Here is a 17,899-nt window from a genome sequence, read left to right as displayed (position 1 = left end):
CCGGAAGGAAAAGTACCTTATCTCAAAAAAGAGCAAATTATTCCTGCGTCCCTTCGCACGCAGTATTCCATAGTAGACCTCAGCACGGGACCTCAGGCAGAGTTTGATAATGAAACAGGCCCAAGGCTTTCCCATTAGCCAGCACCTGGGATCTTTCAACAAATGCCATTTCCCCGAAGGCCTTTCATGGATCTTTCTGGGCTCAACATCTTCATTTGCCCATCCCATCATTTACTCACTAACGAGATAACACGGTTGTTTTTTTGGGGGGGGGGCATGAAACATGATGACAAATGCTCAAGTAAATACCCCAAGACGTTCATATTGTTCTACCAGTGAAACAGACACACAGTAACTGATTGTAACAGAAAAGAAATCCATCTTCTCTTGGTAGGTACGCACCCTGTGTACAATGGCAGAGAAATCCAGTTCCACTGAGGTGGTGTGTGTCCCTAGGGCTGAGTGCGTGAGACCAGAAGCAATAGAAGCAATAAGCAGCACGGGGAGGGGTGGGTGGGTGTGGGAGGTGGGGGGTGGGGGGCGGGGAACACAAGCCATCCCGGAACTATTGGTAGCGCAGCCTTGCGACGGCGCTCTGTCTCTCTCTGGCATACTCTCATTCTGTAGCAGGCCCCTAGCAGAGGGTCAAGGTCGGCATTACAAGGATGGGATGCAGGTGGCAGATGTAGCAAACTTAGCTAGATTTGGAAGAGCCTTGGACAAGTATTTTACTCCACATAGTACACATGGGAAAGATTTAAAAAGATGTGGGAATCTAAGCCACCAAGTTCTTGGCATTCACTAGAATACCCTTCTTACCAAAGAAGCCTGAGACAGTAATTGTTACAAAACTCAGGTCTGTAACATGCCAGGTCCAGCCACCCTCAGCAAGCCAATCAAGAGACACAACATTAAAAGTGGAAAGCAAGCAGGGCAGTGGACCAGTGGTAGCGCACGCACGCCTGTAATCCCAGCATTTAGGAGGCAGAGGCAGGCGGATTTCTGAGTTTGAGGCCAGCCTGGGCTACAGAATGAGTTCCAGGACAGCCAGGGCTACACAGAGAAACCCTGTCTCAAAACCAAAAACCAACCAACCAAACAAACAAAAAAGTGGAAAGCAAAAATGAGATTTATCCAATGTGTTTGCGATCTCCAAGTTCAATGATATACTCGGATTTAACGACAGGATAACATTCAAGAACATCCAAGGAAATTAGAGTTTTAGGGAAGAGGCACCTGGGAGCACGTTCAGTTTTGTCAGTAAAAGAAACACAAATCTTAACCAGTTAAGTCTGAAGATGATGCCAAATTTAACCACGACCAGGTCTGGCAGTGGCACTTCAGAGAGCAAAAAGAGCCAGTGGAAAAAACTAGAAGTGTAAGGGGAAAAAGGAATGTCCTCGCTAACCTCTGGGAGGGCAAACACTCCGCCGTATCTAGGCAACTGTAGTCCTCTAGGAGGCTTTTGTGATTGGCTCACGACTTCCCCAATGGAGGCTCCGGGAAGCTTCCCGCCGCCACTGGCGCCCTCTTCGAACAGCCGCGCTCTCACAACCGTGGGCGACTTCTCAACCGACCTTGTGGGAGGCGGGTTTTCCGCCCCGTAGCTCCGCCCAGCCGGCCGGCCCATCGAGCCGCGGCGGCGATTGGAGGAGGCGGCTGCTCGTCGAGTGGCGGGGTTCGCGGGCTAGGGTGTACCGGGAAGGTGCTCGCGGGCTGCAAGTCCGGATAGCGGGTTGCTGGAGGTGACTGCAGTCTCCCCGCCCGGCCGGCGGCTGCGGGATCGGGACCTGCCTTCGAGTCTCCTGTACCTGGGCGGTGCGTGCTGCCTCCCTGCTCGGTCCTTAGCCTGGGCGTCCCACCGGCAGATCTGTGCGCGCCCCTGGTTCCTGGGCCCCGGGCCCAACTCTTTGGTAAGGGAGCTGCTTGAGTACACCCAGTCGAGGGGGCTTCCTGTGTTTTGGGGTTACTGTCCTCTGCTCACCTTGGTTTTCCATGCTGCTATCGGTACTACCGAGCTCAAGAGATTGTCATTGCCCCCTCCCTCCGTATGCTTTGTAGTCGGAACAGGACCTGGAAAGTGTCTAAAAGACTGTTGCGTTCTGGCTGTTTCCATTCTGTAAGAGAAGTTCTGTAAGCTAGTGCGATCAGTTTTCTAACTCCCAGGGCACTTACATTTAGTCTATCTTGTAGTCATGATTTTAAGTGTGATTTAAGCTGAATCTCACTTCGTAGCTTCACAATTCGTGGTTGTTTTTATGTAAATAAAGGCTGAAGTTTGAAGCCACAAGCAAAGGATAATGAACCGTGCGCTCTGGAAATGACCGGAATGGACTTTGGATGTAGCAGGCATCCAGAGGAGTGCGGAGTCCTTATCCGGGAGTCCTAAGGTTTCCCACACCTACTCTGTTTTTACCGTTTCATTACTAAAGAAACGGAAGCAGTTAAGATTGCACAGCTGCCAGAGTTGAGGATCATCAGTTCTTAATTGCTTATAGCCATATTACATCCTTTGGGATGTGAACAAATGAACAAATAATTTGGAACGTAAACAAATAAAAGAGATCTGTCTAAAGATCCTATCTGCTGCAGTGGTCGTAGATAGTAGTTTCAGCGGTTAAGAGCTTGTCACTGCTCTTGCAAGAGGGTGTGCGTTCATTTCTTGCACCCAAATTGCATAGGTCACAACTATATGTGACTCCAGCTCCAGAGGATCCTAAGGCCTGTGACCCAATATAGATATATACACTCATAACTGATGATGATGATGATAAATATATTTGGAAAGGAAAATATACACTAAAGTTTTCTCACAAAGCAAGTAAATATTTATCCCTTTATGTGAGGGGTAGAGGGGGATAACAAAAAATTACCAGGGACAATACTGACAAGTATTGTCAGACAGGTATTGACAAACTGGGTCAGAGGTCTGTCTGATCTGAGTGTAAGAGAAGACAAATGTGCTTTTTATATTCTTGTAATGGGGTTGGGAAAAGTGTCCTGGCTAGGATGAAAATATTAACCAGGGAGCTAGCTGTATTTTAGAAAGTACACTGTCCATGTAGATACCTTGGTTTATTTTTTAAGTGGTCGGCTTTCCTGTCAAGCACAGAATAGGTCATTGTTCCTCCTAATGGCGTCATTTTGCCATATTAACCAAGATACGTTTACTATGGCAAATGTCCATTGCTGTTGATTGTTTTCGTGATGGTTTATCAGCTCATATTTTACCAGCAATTTATTAAACCACAAAAAACAGTGTTTCGTGTGACTACTTTCACTATAGTAGTTGAAGATAGTACATTACTACTCAAAGTAGTAATTACACTTCCTGAAATCTTCATGGACCTAACCTCAGTGTGTGTGTGTGTATGGATATTTGTATGTGTGAATATGGGTATACAGGTTGTAGCAGTCAAGGGCAGCCTCTGGTGTCGGTGCTTGGTGTCTGCCTTGTTTGAGACCAGCATTTGTTGCTGTTCCAGTGTTTGCATGCTAGCTGGCCCATGATGCTCCAGACAGCCTCTCACCTGTGCTCTCTCCTCTTGTAGAAGCTTTCCTGACAGATGCCACGGCTCTTTGTCTGGCCTTAATGTGGGTTCTGAAGATTTGAACTCAGGTCTTCAAACATGCGTGGTTACTTGCACTGAGCCTTCTCCTGAGCCTGATTTGCTAAAACTCTTATAATATTAAATGAACATTTATATTTCTTTCTAAAATGGATTTTTATGCTATTTTCTCTTCTTAAGTTGTCATTTTCTTGGAAAAATTTGTTTACTGATAATTTTTAATTAAGTGATTTGTAAGTGGTAGTTTTACAATTTTGTAATTTTATCTCCTGACTTTGTAAATGTGTTCCATGATATATACTATTTGATTAATGACTGTTGTGTTTTGCTTGAAACAGTTTTTAAAAAATGTATTTTTACTTTGTATGCCTGGGTCTTTTGCCTGCAAGTTTGTTTGTGCACCACTTGTGTGTCTGGTGCCTGTGGAGGACAGACATGGGCCTTTTGTCTCCTGGAACTGAAGTTACAGACGTTGTGAACTGCCATGACACTGGGCATTGAATCTTGGTCCTCTGCAGAAGAGACAGCTCACTTGACCGCTGAGCCAACTCCAGTCCCTGGAAGGGTCTTTGTGTCTTCTGAGGGATGGATGCCTTTGGCTCAGCTTGGTCCCATCTTTAGGGTGACGGGTTAAAGTGTGTCCGTTTCCATCATGAGACTGTAGGGCTGAGGTCTGTTTGGAGCTATGAACTAAATCCCAAGATATGAGAGCAGTGTTTTCTCCTCACCTGACAGCGGTCTCAGGTTGTCATATTCTCATCTTTATCTGATGATTCATCTGTACAGGAGAATTCCTGGAGGCATTGAGGAATACAAAGCTTCCATTCCCCAGCGAGGGTGCATGTGTTTCATGCCATGTCTGGTTAAGAGTACACATCTTCTATTCACATTTTAACAGCTATAAAACAGTCAGTATTTTAATAGTGGTGTTGTTTCATAATTGTTTTCTTTTTCTTAGTGTACAAATGGGACTACAGGCATGCATCTGCTAAAGTGCGTGCGTGTGTGTGTGTACAGGGCTAATGGTTATAAAGTTTATGATGTAGTTCACAGCTATTAACAAAAGGGAATTATATGCTTTATGGTAAGATGCATTTGTTGCTGGGGTCCTTATACTTCTTATGTGACACAGTTGAATGACATTTTACAGCCTGGAAGTTGTGATAAATGAGTTGTGACTCAGACCACACACAAAAGAACATTTCCCAGGTGCGGAGCCTAGACTCCTCCTCCTCCTTCTTGTTCTTCTTCTTGTTCTTGCTTTTGTTGTTGTTGTTCTTGTTTTTCTTCTTCTCTTCCTTCTCCTTCTTCTTCTTCCTCCTCTGCCTTGTTGTTGTTCTTCTTCCTCCTCTTCCTCCTCCTCCTTCTCTTCCTCCTCCTCCTTGTTCTTCTTCTTGTTTTTCTTCTTCTTCCTCCTCCTCCTCTTCTTCCTCTTCCTCCTCCTTCCCCTTCCTTCCCCTCCTCCTTCTCCTCCTTCTGTCAGAATCATTTGCTTTTTTGGACTTTGGGGACTTTAGCATCCCTGTGTATAATTTAAATAATCAGAAGCCTGTCCAGTGTTAGTGGCTGTGTCCATGGGAGCAGTGAGACTCAGAGCCTCACAGTGGCGCCGTCATGGTTGTCTCTTCTGCCCTGGAGGATTTTGCTAGCCCCCGGTTGCTGAAGAGGGAGTCATGGAACCCTAAGCTTTTTAGTGTGTGAACAGTTTCTGGTGACATTCATTAGCTCGGGATTGGGGAGTTCCCTTTTGGGATGCATGAAATTTGTATTTGTAGAATTCAGAGCATGGAGCAGACTCTGTAGGACACTTACTGTATCCTGTGCATACATTTGAGGCTTCACTTGAGCTATTCTTAAGGTTTTTGTGTCTTTCGAGTTTGTTAGTGTTTTCAGTTTTTGATTGCAGACATCTTGTTGAAAATACCTTTTGCCACTTGGGGCCCCTGGTTACTGTTTTGTTGACTGCATTTCTTTTGTGCTATGAGTTGCCGTCATATGGCTGAATTTTCATGAGTCCCAATTCTCCCCAGGACCACCATGTCATTGGAGTTTGGCAGTGTAGCACTGCAGACACAAAATGAAGATGAAGAATTTGACAAAGAAGACTATGAAAGGGAAAAAGAGGTAAGTTCCTTGGAAAAAAGCTCCCTAGCCTGGTGTTCAGCAGGTGATCATAATTATATCATCTTGTGTCATTTTGAAGGGATTTTTAATTCATTAAACTTCAACAAACAAAACTTATAACCTGTTCGATACTGGACTTTTAAACAGTAGCGGACTTGGGGCTGGAAAATGGATATGTGGGTTCTGGGGGTTCGTCTTCCCAGTTCCTAGCAGTCCTATTGTCCTGCAGCTGCACAGAGATGTTTGGTTAGTTTCATTGTATGCCTTTGCATCCTCTAAGAGCAGAGTATCCCATAGCATTCCATCCCAGGGCTTAGACGATTGCCTCTAATCCTTCACTCCCTGGAGGCTCTCGGGTGCTTTACCAGAGCATAAGGGCTCCCTGGACATATGTGCTGCTGCTGTTCCCACCACCTGGGCAGATTGTCACTCCCTGGAGGTCGGATTACTGGTGAAGTGGGATCCTGAGAGGCAGTTCTGCTCTGTGGAACCTGATACTATTGGATGAGTACCGTGATTTACGGTTGGCTGTGCTTCCATAAAGAAGCTTTTCAGTTGTGATGTGTGCGCATATAAACCAGACACCCTAGTAGAAAAAGTAGAGCCTGCTGTTACTCATTAATCCTGGCGTCGTGCGTTCCCCTTTCCTCAAGTGAAATTATGGACACAACGCATGCGCAGTCGTAAGGGATCTTTTTGTGTACATCACTCATTGGCTCAGGGCAGCCTGGGCAGAGTCGTGCGTTTAGTCAGTGTGATGTTGACGTGACTCCTTACTCAGTTGCAGCAGCTTCTCACAGACCTCCCTCACGACATGCTGGACGATGAGCTCTCGTCTCCCGAGCGCCAGGATTCTGACTGCAGTGTGGACAGCACAGCGGGAGAGTAAGGACCTGGAGCCACTTCCTCTTGTATCTTGCACTCCATAGACCTTCCTTTGAGTCTCTGCTGATAATAATGCAAACTTAAACTTAAGATTGATTTCTAACACTTGGGTTAAGGTCTAGGGAAAAACAAATATTAGAATCTTGGGTTTCTTTGTGTTATTTCTGGCCAAATATGATAGAGTATAGATCTAAAATATTGATTTTTCTCAAGACTGCATCCTTCTGGGCATCTGGAAAGGAAGTGGATTGAGCGTGATCTACTGCCCAAGTCTCACGGCGTGAGTGTAAGTGTCCGTTGTGGCCTCAGTGCTGACGCGGTTGGGTAGGACCTGGGCCCCTTGTTTTATACTCTTGCTGACTAAACGGGACTGGACTGGACTTGTATTTTGGAGAACAGTGTGGCAATGGCTGGGAAGAAAATCGAAGTAAAACTGAAGACCCGCACCTTCGGTACCATCCTGGAGAAGATGGGGATGAAGGCGGAAGTGGCTATAGCCCTCCAGGTAAACAGGAGCAGGCAGATTTGTATCGCCTTCCTGAAGACTTTAGGCCGTACACCGGTGGTCAGAAGCAGGCAGCCAGCGTCATTACGTTTTCAGATCCTCAGAGGGACAATTTTCAGGTATTGTAAGAGTCTGACTTTGAAAAATTTGTGTGTGTGCGTGTATGTGCATGTTGTTTTGTGTTTAAGGAAGTTCATGGATGCAGTGCAAAAATGATTTCTCAACTGTTTCTCCAAGTCTACTTGCTCAGGTTCATGCTAATCAGCCAGGCTCGGTTTCCTTTATAGTTTAATGCAATTGCGCTGCCAAGCCTAGTGTGTAAAATGGAGGAAGCAGTTATTTGAACACTGGAGGTTAGCTCTGCCAGAGTTGCTCCTCATTTACTGTTGCTCTGGCTTCTGTGGGCCTACTTCCCCAAGAAGCATACAGTTTCTTGTAGCAGCAATTTCATGTAGATCACAGTCCCTTCATTTCCATGTTCACCAGTTTCCTAGCACCTCAGATCCCAGTCCTGCACTATACGGTGTCAGAACTGTGCACTGACTGTGGGGTGGTCTAAAAAGGCACCAGGAGACTGTATGCCTTAGAATTTCCCAATGACTAGCAGTGCCTCATTTTCCTAATCGCTATTCTGTATCAGTGGCATTATTATTATTAATTATCATCATCATCATCATCATTATTTATTGGTCCATTAAAAGGTAGTTATTTTCTCTTTATCTCTGGAGAATGTTATTCACTGAAAAACAATAGAATTTATTATACATAAGATGGTATCAGATATTTTCATTTATTGAGCATGTGCATGTTTTATGTTCCCAAGGTGGTAACATTATCTTGATCATTTGTGATACATTACTTACTGCAATTCTTAAGTTTTATTTTTGAAATTGACTCCACTGTGTGCTCTGAAGGACTGTGAAACAATTCATAGTGTTCAATGTAGTGTGTACTGGTTTTGAACAGAAATTGTCTCAGAGAAGTTGGTTGTGGGCAGGGATGTAGACCAGCTGGTAGGAGTCTTGCCTAGCAGCCGTGGGGCTCTGGGATCCGTCCCCAGTATCTCAGGACCCGGAGTGCTGGTGTGCATGTGTAATCCCAGCACTTGAAGGTAGAGCGAAGTGCCTAGTAAAATTATTTTGGAAGAAAAGACCAAATCTTAATTATTAATTTTATTTGTCATCTTTTAATAGCAATTTGGTTTATCTCAAGGACCCAACTGTCGCGCTTTGGAGCCATATAAAGCTGTATATAAACCTCCCCACGCTTCTGTGCAGAAGAGTGGTTCGCCAGCCCTGGAGAGGGCAGGAAGTGACACCTTTGAAGGCTTGCAACAACAATTTTTAGGAGCTAATGAAAGTAGGTGTTGTGTTTATATTTATACATTTGGCCATTCTTGTTTTGTTTTGAGCTAGGGCCTGGCTGTGTTGCATAGGCTGGCCTCACACTCACGGCAATCCTCCTGCTCCAACCTCCCAATTACGAGTTTTAGAGTCGTGTGTTGCTACACCCAGCTATATTATTATTTTTTTTGTTAAGATAATTGGGGAATTTTGAACATTTAATAAATAGTGGCATGCTATTAGTTAGTTGTATACAATTAATTAGTTGTATACTAAGAATTAATATTTTTAAAGTAACTTTCAAAAAGCCCATTTCCTTTTTAAAGGTATATACTAAGGTATTTATGAACAAACTAATATGCTCTTGGATGTTTATTTCAAAATACTATATTGAGCTCTAAAGTGGTGGTTCACCTATAGTCCTAGCTCTTAGGAGGAGGGTCAGGAAGATCTGACACCAGTTAAGGTCAGCGTGAGCACACAGTGGAGCACTCAAGGTCAGAGTGAGCACACAGTGGGAGCACTCAAGGTCAGAGTGAGCACACAGTGGGAACACTCAGGGTCAGCCCAAGTACACAGTGAGAGCACTAAAGGTCAATGTGAACACATAGTAGGAGCACTCAAGGTCAGCGTGAGTACACAGTGGGAGCACTCAAGGTCAGCCTGAGCACACAGTGGGAACACTCAAGGTCAGCGTGAGCACACAGTGGGAGCACTCAAGGTCAGAGTGAGCACACAGTGGGAGCACTCAAGGTCAGAGTGAGCACACAGTGGGAGCACTCAAGGTCAGAGTGAGCACACAGTGGGAGCACTCAAGGTCAGCGTGAGCACACAGTGGGAACACTCAAGGTCAGCCTGAGCACACAGTGGGAGCACTCAAGGTCAGAGTGAGCACACAGTGGGAGCACTCAAGGTCAGCGTGAGCACACAGTGGGAACACTCAAGGTCAGCGTGAGCACACAGTGGGAGCACTCAAGGTCAGCATGAGCACACAGTGGGAGCATTCAAGGTCAGCGTGAGCACACAGTGGGAGCACTCAAGGTCAGCGTGAGCACACAGTGGGAGCACTCAAGGTCAGCGTGAGCACACAGTGGGAGCATTCAAGGTCAGCGTGAGCACACAGTGGGAGCACTCAAGGTCAGCGTGAGCATACAGTGGGAGCACTCAATGTCAGCCTGAGTGCACAGACCACTCAAGGCCAGCCAGGGTTGACTGGTGCTGGAATTGTCTGGTGAGACGCTGTACTTTGTCTCAGAAAAGCCCGGGGTTGCAGCTGTGAGTGCTGCTCAATGGTAGGGGCATGTGTGGCATTTGTAAAAGCCCTCATTGTCATTCCCAGCCCCTCAAGAGAAAATGTTGGCGGGAGCTATGTTCGTGAGATAAAGTAAAACTGATGTGAATCAGAGCTGCTTCTTTGGGAATCAGTGTGCTCCCTAATGTAGCAATCAATATTCGACAGCAGAATGTCGGAGGGAAGCTTTTGCACTGTGTCCTGTGTGTCTCAGTCACTGAGCTCAGTGCTGTCCTGTGTGCTTTGGGACATGAGTATGCTCACCTCCCCGGGCTTAGGCCTCTCACTCTGAACCCTGTAATTAGTAAGTCAGCTATGAGTTTCTTAATTTTTCTTTTACTTTTTACATTTTTTAGTGTGATGATTGTACAAACTTGCTACTCAGAATTGATGCGGGTCTCAGGCTTAGTTATGTGTGACTTGCCCCGTCCTCAGTCACCGTTTGGTTGCTATGATGAGGCATAATGACCAAGGCAGCTCTTTGTAAAAGAAAGCATTTAATTAGGCCTTGCTTAGAGTTTCAGAGGGGTGGTCCCGTGGTGGGGAGCGTGGCTGTGTCCTTGGGGGTATTGGAGCAGTAGCTGAGAACTACGTCATGCTCTGTAGGCAGAGAGACAGAGGGAAAGGGAGAGAGACAGAGAGAGAGAGAAAGAGAGAGAGGCAGACAGACAGGCAGACATGCTCACACTCTGGGCTTGGCATAGACTTTTGAAACTTCTAAGCCCACCCCCAGTGACATATATTCCTCCACACCTCCTAATCCTTTAAATTAGTGCCCCTCCCTGGAGTCTAAGCCTTCGGAGTTTAGGGGCAATTCTTATTCAAACCACCATACTCCCCCGCCTTTTTCTTTGAAGTAGAGTATGTATAAATATGTCCATAAGGAAAACACTTAAAGCCACTAGAAGAGCCACTGAAATGTTAGTTTAAAATAAACAAACAAACAAACAAACAAAAAAGCTGTCCAGTGACTATCCTTAGTGTTTTCAGACAGAAGCTTTTATCACTATGCTCCTGGTGAGTTACTGGGAGTGCCAAAGCGCCAGTGTGACTCTAGAGTGATGGGGAGCTGTCCTAAATCCTGTAGAACACCTGGGCGAGACCAGAGAGGGCACAGGACTGCTCTGTCTGGACACAGTGTTGCTTTGAGCTTGTTTGGGCCGCAGGATGGCTGTAGGGAGTACAAGAGCTCCTTTGCCTTGAAGCATCAACATCTATTGTGGAAGAGGCTTCTCCTTATAGAAGCGCAGTGAGGACGGAGAAGAAGCAGGTGGCCAAGGTGGAGTGGGGTGACAGACAGCACGCGGTCACTCCCAATCTGCTTCTTCAGGTCCCTGCAGTCACATGCTTTATGTCTTTCCTTACTGTTCCTAAAAATCTGCATTTTACCAAGTTAATTTATTCCTAAGGTTATTGATTATACATCGTTTTAAAGTTGACATTTAGAAGTTAATTGAGCGCCCAATTTTCCAGCAACAACAGTTAAAGAATGAGTTCAGTCAAGGGCACACAACCTCATAAAAAAAGCATGCATGTTTTCCTTCATATGGGAACCAGGCATAAGTGTAATATATGGCATATGTGCAATATAGGATATATGTAAACAAATATGTAAACATGAAGAGAGACCAAGCAAGGCTAGTGTTGGGGAAGAGGAAAGACTGGCTGTAGGTAATGAGTCTGAGCCCCGAAGGAAGGAAGGAAGGAAGGAAGGAAGGAAGGAAGGAAGGAAGGAAGGAAGGAAGAAAGGCAGGCAGGCGTGGACCCACCACCTGTCTGTTCCTAACGGTCTCGACTCTTTGTTGTTGATGGTGGACAAGTACATATATTTGGTAGTAAACTCTAAAATCAAATGTTCTACAGCTTCTGTTTGAAATGAATACTGTTAAGAAGTTCATTGAAATGTAAAGACTTTGGGACTGATTAGTTTTAGTATATGACTTTTTCAGTGTAATTTTTTTTAAATAATAAAGTTTAAAATAAAAAAAATGAGTGAATTTGGTGCAGTGAAGCTTTGAGACCTTTTGTGTCCCCTTCTGTAAGGCAGAGCAATGCTTTTTTTTTTTTTTTTTTTTTTTAATTTATTTATTTCATGTACGTGAATATACTGTAGCTGTCTTCAGACACACCAGAAGAGGGCATCAGATCCCATTACAGATGGTTGTGAGCCACCATGTGGTTGCTGGGAATTGAACTCAGGACCTCTGGAAGAGCAGTCAGTGCTCTTAACCACTGAGCCATCTCTCCAGCCCAGAGCAATGCTTTTAATGTTCAGATTTTTTTCCCTTTTCCTTTTCAAAGACCAGGTCTCAGTATAAAGTCTTGGTTTGGAACTTGCTATGTAAACCAGGATGACCTTGAACTTACAGACACTTGCCTTCTACCTGAGTGCTGGGATTAAAGGCATGTACTACATGCCTGGCTATATATATATATATATAAATTTAGAAAAGAGTACAAGTTGCTTTTAAACACTTTCTATATGTATTTATTGATGTAAGCTTACAGAAGCATCAGCCAAATACAGAGTATTATTATGGAGTTGAAGTGTCACTCTCCTGATGTCGTCACTGACTTTCTCCTCTGATTTAAGTGTTCTCTACAATGACTTTGTTTCTGAAGAAGGCATCAGAGTTCGCTCTTCTTTTTATTGTTTCATTAGTTAATATGGTTAATTAATATTGCCATTTTATGCCAATATAAACATAAAAGAATGTATTTACCTTTTGCTAAAGAGACCCTTTGACAGGGACGTCTAGCAGTGTTCCTTTCCGGTAGTGTGATAGCAGGTTCCGGGCTTGTTTCGTCCCTCATTTGGCGATGGCGTGTTCCTCTGTTCCAGTTGCGTGGTAGTTGTCCACATTTAGACAGGCTTTAACCTTTTGGGTCAGGCTTTAACCTGGAACCGTCTGGCTATCCTTGCGGTGACCCACAGTAAAGCACGCAGCATGTCCTGCAGTAGTACTCCCATGTAAATGGAACCAGAGCTACACGATGTTCTGATACGTTCTGGATAATCTGTCTTCATATTCAAAAGGATGCTAGTCACAGTCCACTGAATCGGTTTCATGATATTCTACCAAGTTGTATAAAAAGCTTGAAATACGCTACCCTAGCTGATCACAGATCTTAGTATGTTTTTAATCTAATAAATTGTCTCTAATTCCAAAGCAGACTCTGCAGAAAATATACATATTATTCAACTCCAGGTTCTTAACAAAGCAAAGGAGAGACAACTGGACAGCTTAGTTGAAAAGCTGAATGACAGCGAACGCCAGATTCGGTATCTGAACCACCAGCTGTTAATAGTCCAAGGTGAGGAGACCAGAGCTGGGCGGCTGGTGTCTAAAAACCCACTTTATTCTGTTTTAGCTTCCTGTGCTTTTCATTTCCGATACCCTCATTTGACCCCGAGACCTTACATGGGCCCCACCAGATCCCAAGCCCAGGACTTCTGTGCTTGGTGTTTGGAGACATTTTTCTTTATTCCTTTTCTTCCATTTCCCTCCTCTTCCCAGGTATTAGAATCAGTGAGCGAGTGGGCACTGTCCACTGTGCTGACTGCTCTCCGCTCTAACAGCTGTGGACGTTGTCATTACCTTGATAAAGTAGTCCACTTAGAAGTGACATGTTTCCTTTGTAATGCAGCCGGAGTTAGGGACCGTCATGCCATTTCTCTGTAACCTCACGGAGGAAGCACGTCAGGTCCTGGCTGCTCATTCTTTAGTTGGTGTTGAGTGTCCATTTGTAGAATAATTACGGCAGCTCATTTCAAATTGAATTGATAGTGGTGCAAAAGCTCTTTCTGTAATGTTCACAAGATCTTTGGGAGGGATGAACAGGTGAAGTATTTGGGAGGGACCAAGAACTGGGGAATTCAAGAGTTCCTTTCAATATGTGAAGGTGTGATTAGTCCTAGGTACCTTGTTTTGGGAGTAAGGGTCTTACTGTGTGGCCCAGTGATATTGCCTCAGCCTCTGAGTACTGGGATCACTGGTGTGTACAGCTATGACACGAGAGTCTATCTGTGGAGCTTCTTAAGTGAGCAGAGGCAGAGGTGTTGGGGATCCTTTGCCATGAAGGGTTGCAATAAGGATTTACAGGCGGTGGCTCTGGTTCTTTAAGTTATTTTTGGCATCAAATATTTTTTAAATAACTTTTTAGGTTTTTCTTTTTTTCTAAAGCAACTAAAACTCATTTGTCTGAACTAAATTTCATTCAGATATAGATCTCATAGAGGTTGTGACAATTATGATCTCACAGCAGGGACAGCATTTATGTAAAATCTTTCATGCTCCAGATGAGAAGGACGGCTTGGCCCTCAGCCTTCGGGAATCCCAGACGCTCCTTCAGAACGGCAAGGAAAGGGAGATGCAGCTCGAAGCACAGATAAAAGCACTGGAGGCCCAGATAGAAGCTTTCAGAGCCAGCGAGGAGAAGGTGAGCTTTGTCTTCATTCATCAAAACTTCAGTTTGGGGCTGGAGCTGAGGCTCAGTGGTTAAGAACACCAGCTGCTCTTCAGAGGACCAGGGTTCAATTCTCAGCACCCACAGCGCGGCTGGTAACAGTCAGTAACTTCAGTCCCAGGGCATCCCATGCCCTCTTGTGGTCACTGTGGACATGACATGATGGATGTGGAGCATGGCACATGTGGAGCGTAGACATTCACAGATTGAATAATCAAATTAAAAAGTTAAATTTAGTTTAAGACCAAATTGAGAAGAACATTGTATCATTGAAGTCCTGTTTCTCACGTGGGATCAACTGTGGGTGCCAGGAAGAGATGGCAGCTCTTTCCTTCTGACGCCCACATTTCCTGCATTTCCACCCTTTTTGGGTTTTATGCTTTCATGCTAAAGACTCAACTACTCTAGCTTTACCCTTTCTGCAAATTCTCTTATGGTTATCCAAATAATCTTTCCAGAATATGGTGTTAATTTTGTTATTCTTTTATTTAAAGGCTTTGCAGGATGTGGTTTACTGTGGGACAAGGTGACGTTCCGTCCAAGGTCATCTCTTCCCTCCTGTCTTAGTTTTGATCGCCTCTCCTTGGAGTGCCCATTCCATAGCCACTGCATTTGACCAGCCAGCTCCGCTTCCCCCTTTTTACTGCTAACACTCTGGGACAGACAGAGTCCCTAGAAGGTGTCACTGGGCTAGTCTCAAGTGTGTAGCTCTGCCATCTAGGCTTATGGTTGGTGGCTAGTGTATGCTGCATGTTGCTTAAAATTAATTTGTATATATGTATTCTTCTTATGTATTTTTCTGTTCCTATGTGACATTTGTCATGATGTATTTATAGTGTATTTTAAAATTGGCAAGCAGCTGGGCGGTGGTGGCACACGCTTTTATAAATCCCAGCACTTGGGAGGCAGAGGCAGGCGGATTTCTGAGTTCGAGGCCAACCTGGTCTACAGAGTGAGTTCCAGGACAGCCAGGGCTACACAGAGAAACCCTGTCTTGAAAAAAAAAAAACAAATATATATATATAAAATTGGCAAACAAGGGTTGTCCCTATTTCAAAATCTTTTGAATTTCCCCCTCATTTTTGTTTTATAAAACAAAAATCTAATTGGAATTCTGGTTGGAAAGGCACTATGCCCTACCATGTTATACAGGTGCCATGCAGGTCTTAGAAGGGCAGTTGCCTGCTCAAGAGTATGAAGTCAGTTATTGACAAGTCTGAGAGCATAAAGATCTTGAACCAAATAGTTCCCTTCAGAGTCTCCTTATTTTAAGGTTATATGGCTAGCAGCTTTAATCCCATGTGCATCTTGAATTTTCTCTTGCTGTAAAGCTTACATAATTGCAGATTTGGGGCACCAGGAAGCCATCTGTGGGTGGGTATTTTACCCACAGTACCAGCTATGTTTTCAGAACTCTTAGTGCTGGGATGTGGTGGCATGTGCCTGTACTCCTAGCTACTCAAGAGGACTGAGGCAAGGTAAGGTGATCACTTGAGCCTGGGCATTTGAAGCCAGCTTTGGTAGACACTGTCAGGCTAGCACTGCCCCAGGCCACCTCGCTCTTCAGCGTGGGACTGTGCTTGTCAGAGAGTAGCTGCTCCCAGCCACTGTGGGCTTGAGAATGGCAGCTGGGAGAAGATGGAGGCGTAGAGGTCAGATGCCATCAGTGTGCCTTGTGTGTGTTTGCCAGCTCACCAAGAAGCTCCGAACAACCGAGATCACCATGGAAAGCTTGAAACAGCAACTGGTGGCGCTCCACCACTCCGAGTCTCTTCAGCGAGCCAGAGAGAATCATGAGAACATTGTCGCTGCCCTCACGCAGAAGTACGAAGAGCAGGTGTCATCCTTACAGAAGAATTTGGATGCTACCATAACGGCCCTTCAGGAACAGGTCAGGTGATTCCTAAGGAGCAACTGTTAGTTGAGTAAAGTTGGATATATATATATTTTTTTTTTTGGTAATGATAGGTATAAAATTATAACTGAACCTTCACTCTCCCTCCCCACAAAAGCTTATTATTATTTTAATCATGAGTCTGTCTCCCACCCTGTTTTTGGATACTTTTCTTGTAGGACTTGCTGGTACCTTCTTAGACTTTATAGTGCTAGATGGCTTTATTTTTTATTTTATATAAAATATATTGTCCTTATTGTCATAGAGTAAATGCCAACTGGGAGGAATGGGCACCCTGGCACTGGCCAGAGCCTGAGCTTGATCTGGAAGCTTGACCCTTTGTAGGTGTCTGAGTTTCCAGCTCTCAGTAAGGAGTAGTGAGAAATGGTTCTTTTGAGAATAGAGGTTGGATATCTTGAATCCAGTATTCTAATGGCTAACCATAGAAATTTGCACAGTAGAACTCTTGCGGACAGGTTGTAGTCCTAATTATTTAAGAAAGATCTTTGCACTAAGTTTATTATGTATATACTTGTCCTGGCTAGTTTTCATATCAACTTGACACAATAAATTAGAGTCACCTGAGAATAGGGAGCCTCAATTGAAACAGTGCTTCCCTAAGGTGGGCTGTAGGCAGGCTTGCAGGGCATTTTTAAAATTAGTGATTGATATAGGAGGGGCCAGCCTATTATGGGTGGGGTTACCCCTGGGTTCTATAAGCATGCCATGAGGAGCAAACCAGTAAGTAGCACCCCTCTGTGGCCTCTGGATCAGCTTATGCCTTCAAGTTCCTCCCTGCTAGAGTTCCTGTCCTGACTTCCTTTGATGATGAACAGTGATGTGGAAGTGTAAGCCAAATAAACTCGTTCCTTCTCAACTTGCTTTTGGTCATGGTATTTCAACACAGCAACAGTGACCCTAACTAAGAAATATAACATTAAGTAAATTTCATATTTAATCTTGAGTGTCCTCCCTAACGTAATTGTATGTGTTTTCAAATTTGCCAAAAGTGAAATGTTTCCCAGGCTGGACACTCGGTCTGTGTAGTGTGTAAAATAGGGAGGACAGTCCGATACAGATCAACTGCACAGTTGACCCCTGTATTTGTGTCTAAGAAGGAGTCAGTGTTGAAGGCTTTGCATCAAGTAGCAGGCTACTTGCCTTGTGTCCAGAGCCCTAGGCTGAAGGAATACAGTTTCAGGATGAATTTTCCCTGATGTAATTTAAGAACTAACTTAACTCAAGAGACAAAGGGAAGAAACTAAGATGCGAGGGGGCAACAAACCTCCCAAGATTCACTCTGATTCGGCTGCCATCTCTTGACTTCTGTGCCACCTCTACCTTTTCTTGGGTTCAGTAGACCCATAATGGCAGAGTAATTGTTTGCGTAACATTTTATTCTGTTTTTTTTCTTTTTATGTTTTATATTTTATTTTATTTATGACTCAGTCTCAAGTAGCACAAGCTGCCCTCAAACTTGCAGTGTAGCTAACAGTGACTTTGGATTTCTGATCTTCCTGCCTTTGCTCTTGAGTGCTGGGGCCGTGGCCGTGAACAGCCATGATCCAGTTACAGGGTGCTGGTGTACGCCCCGTCTTTGGCGGGGGTCAGGCAGGCCAGCGTTCTTCCAAATCACCCCCGGTTTATTTTATTTATGTGGTTTATTCAATTTTTACATTTTTTTCCTTTTACATAGAAAATATTGTGAATTTGGAGATAATGGAGGGATTCTAGGGTCGGAAGAGATAAAGGTATGCCCAGCTGAAGAGTCTGCTGTGTAGAGACTCAACTAGAGTTGGGGGTGCGGTTTATTATTTTACT

At 44.4% G+C, this 17,899-nt stretch overlaps 1 protein-coding gene across 10 annotated transcripts in view; it reads left to right on the top strand.

The window, feature by feature from the left end:
* Positions 1-1,680: 1,680 nt before the first annotated feature.
* Positions 1,681-17,899, top strand: part of Cep152 (centrosomal protein 152) — a 70,959-nt gene continuing 54,740 nt past the window's right edge. For 7 of the 10 annotated variants that reach the window (XR_007977932.1, XM_052183478.1, XM_052183475.1 and 4 more), the window contains exons 1-9: positions 1,681-1,913; positions 5,600-5,693; positions 6,475-6,578; positions 6,792-6,864; positions 6,978-7,202; positions 8,277-8,442; positions 12,889-13,032; positions 14,018-14,157; positions 15,875-16,075. Coding sequence is in view for 9 of the 10 variants with exons in the window: in XM_052183478.1 (XP_052039438.1) it covers positions 5,607-5,693; positions 6,475-6,578; positions 6,792-6,864; positions 6,978-7,202; positions 8,277-8,442; positions 12,889-13,032; positions 14,018-14,157; positions 15,875-16,075 (1,140 nt within the window). In the remaining variant the exon portion in view is untranslated. Of the gene's footprint in view, positions 1,914-5,599; positions 5,694-6,474; positions 6,579-6,791; positions 6,865-6,977; positions 7,203-8,276; positions 8,443-12,888; positions 13,033-14,017; positions 14,158-15,874; positions 16,076-17,899 lie in introns of those variants that run through there. The other 3 variants (XM_052183479.1, XM_052183472.1, XM_052183477.1) reach the window with 2 other exon arrangements.

Source organism: Apodemus sylvaticus, chromosome 5, assembly GCF_947179515.1.
Source record: "Apodemus sylvaticus chromosome 5, mApoSyl1.1, whole genome shotgun sequence".
Classification (NCBI taxonomy): Eukaryota; Metazoa; Chordata; class Mammalia; order Rodentia; family Muridae; genus Apodemus; species Apodemus sylvaticus.
Note: the sequence above shows the minus strand (reverse complement) of the source record. Positions and strands in the feature narration are given on the sequence as shown.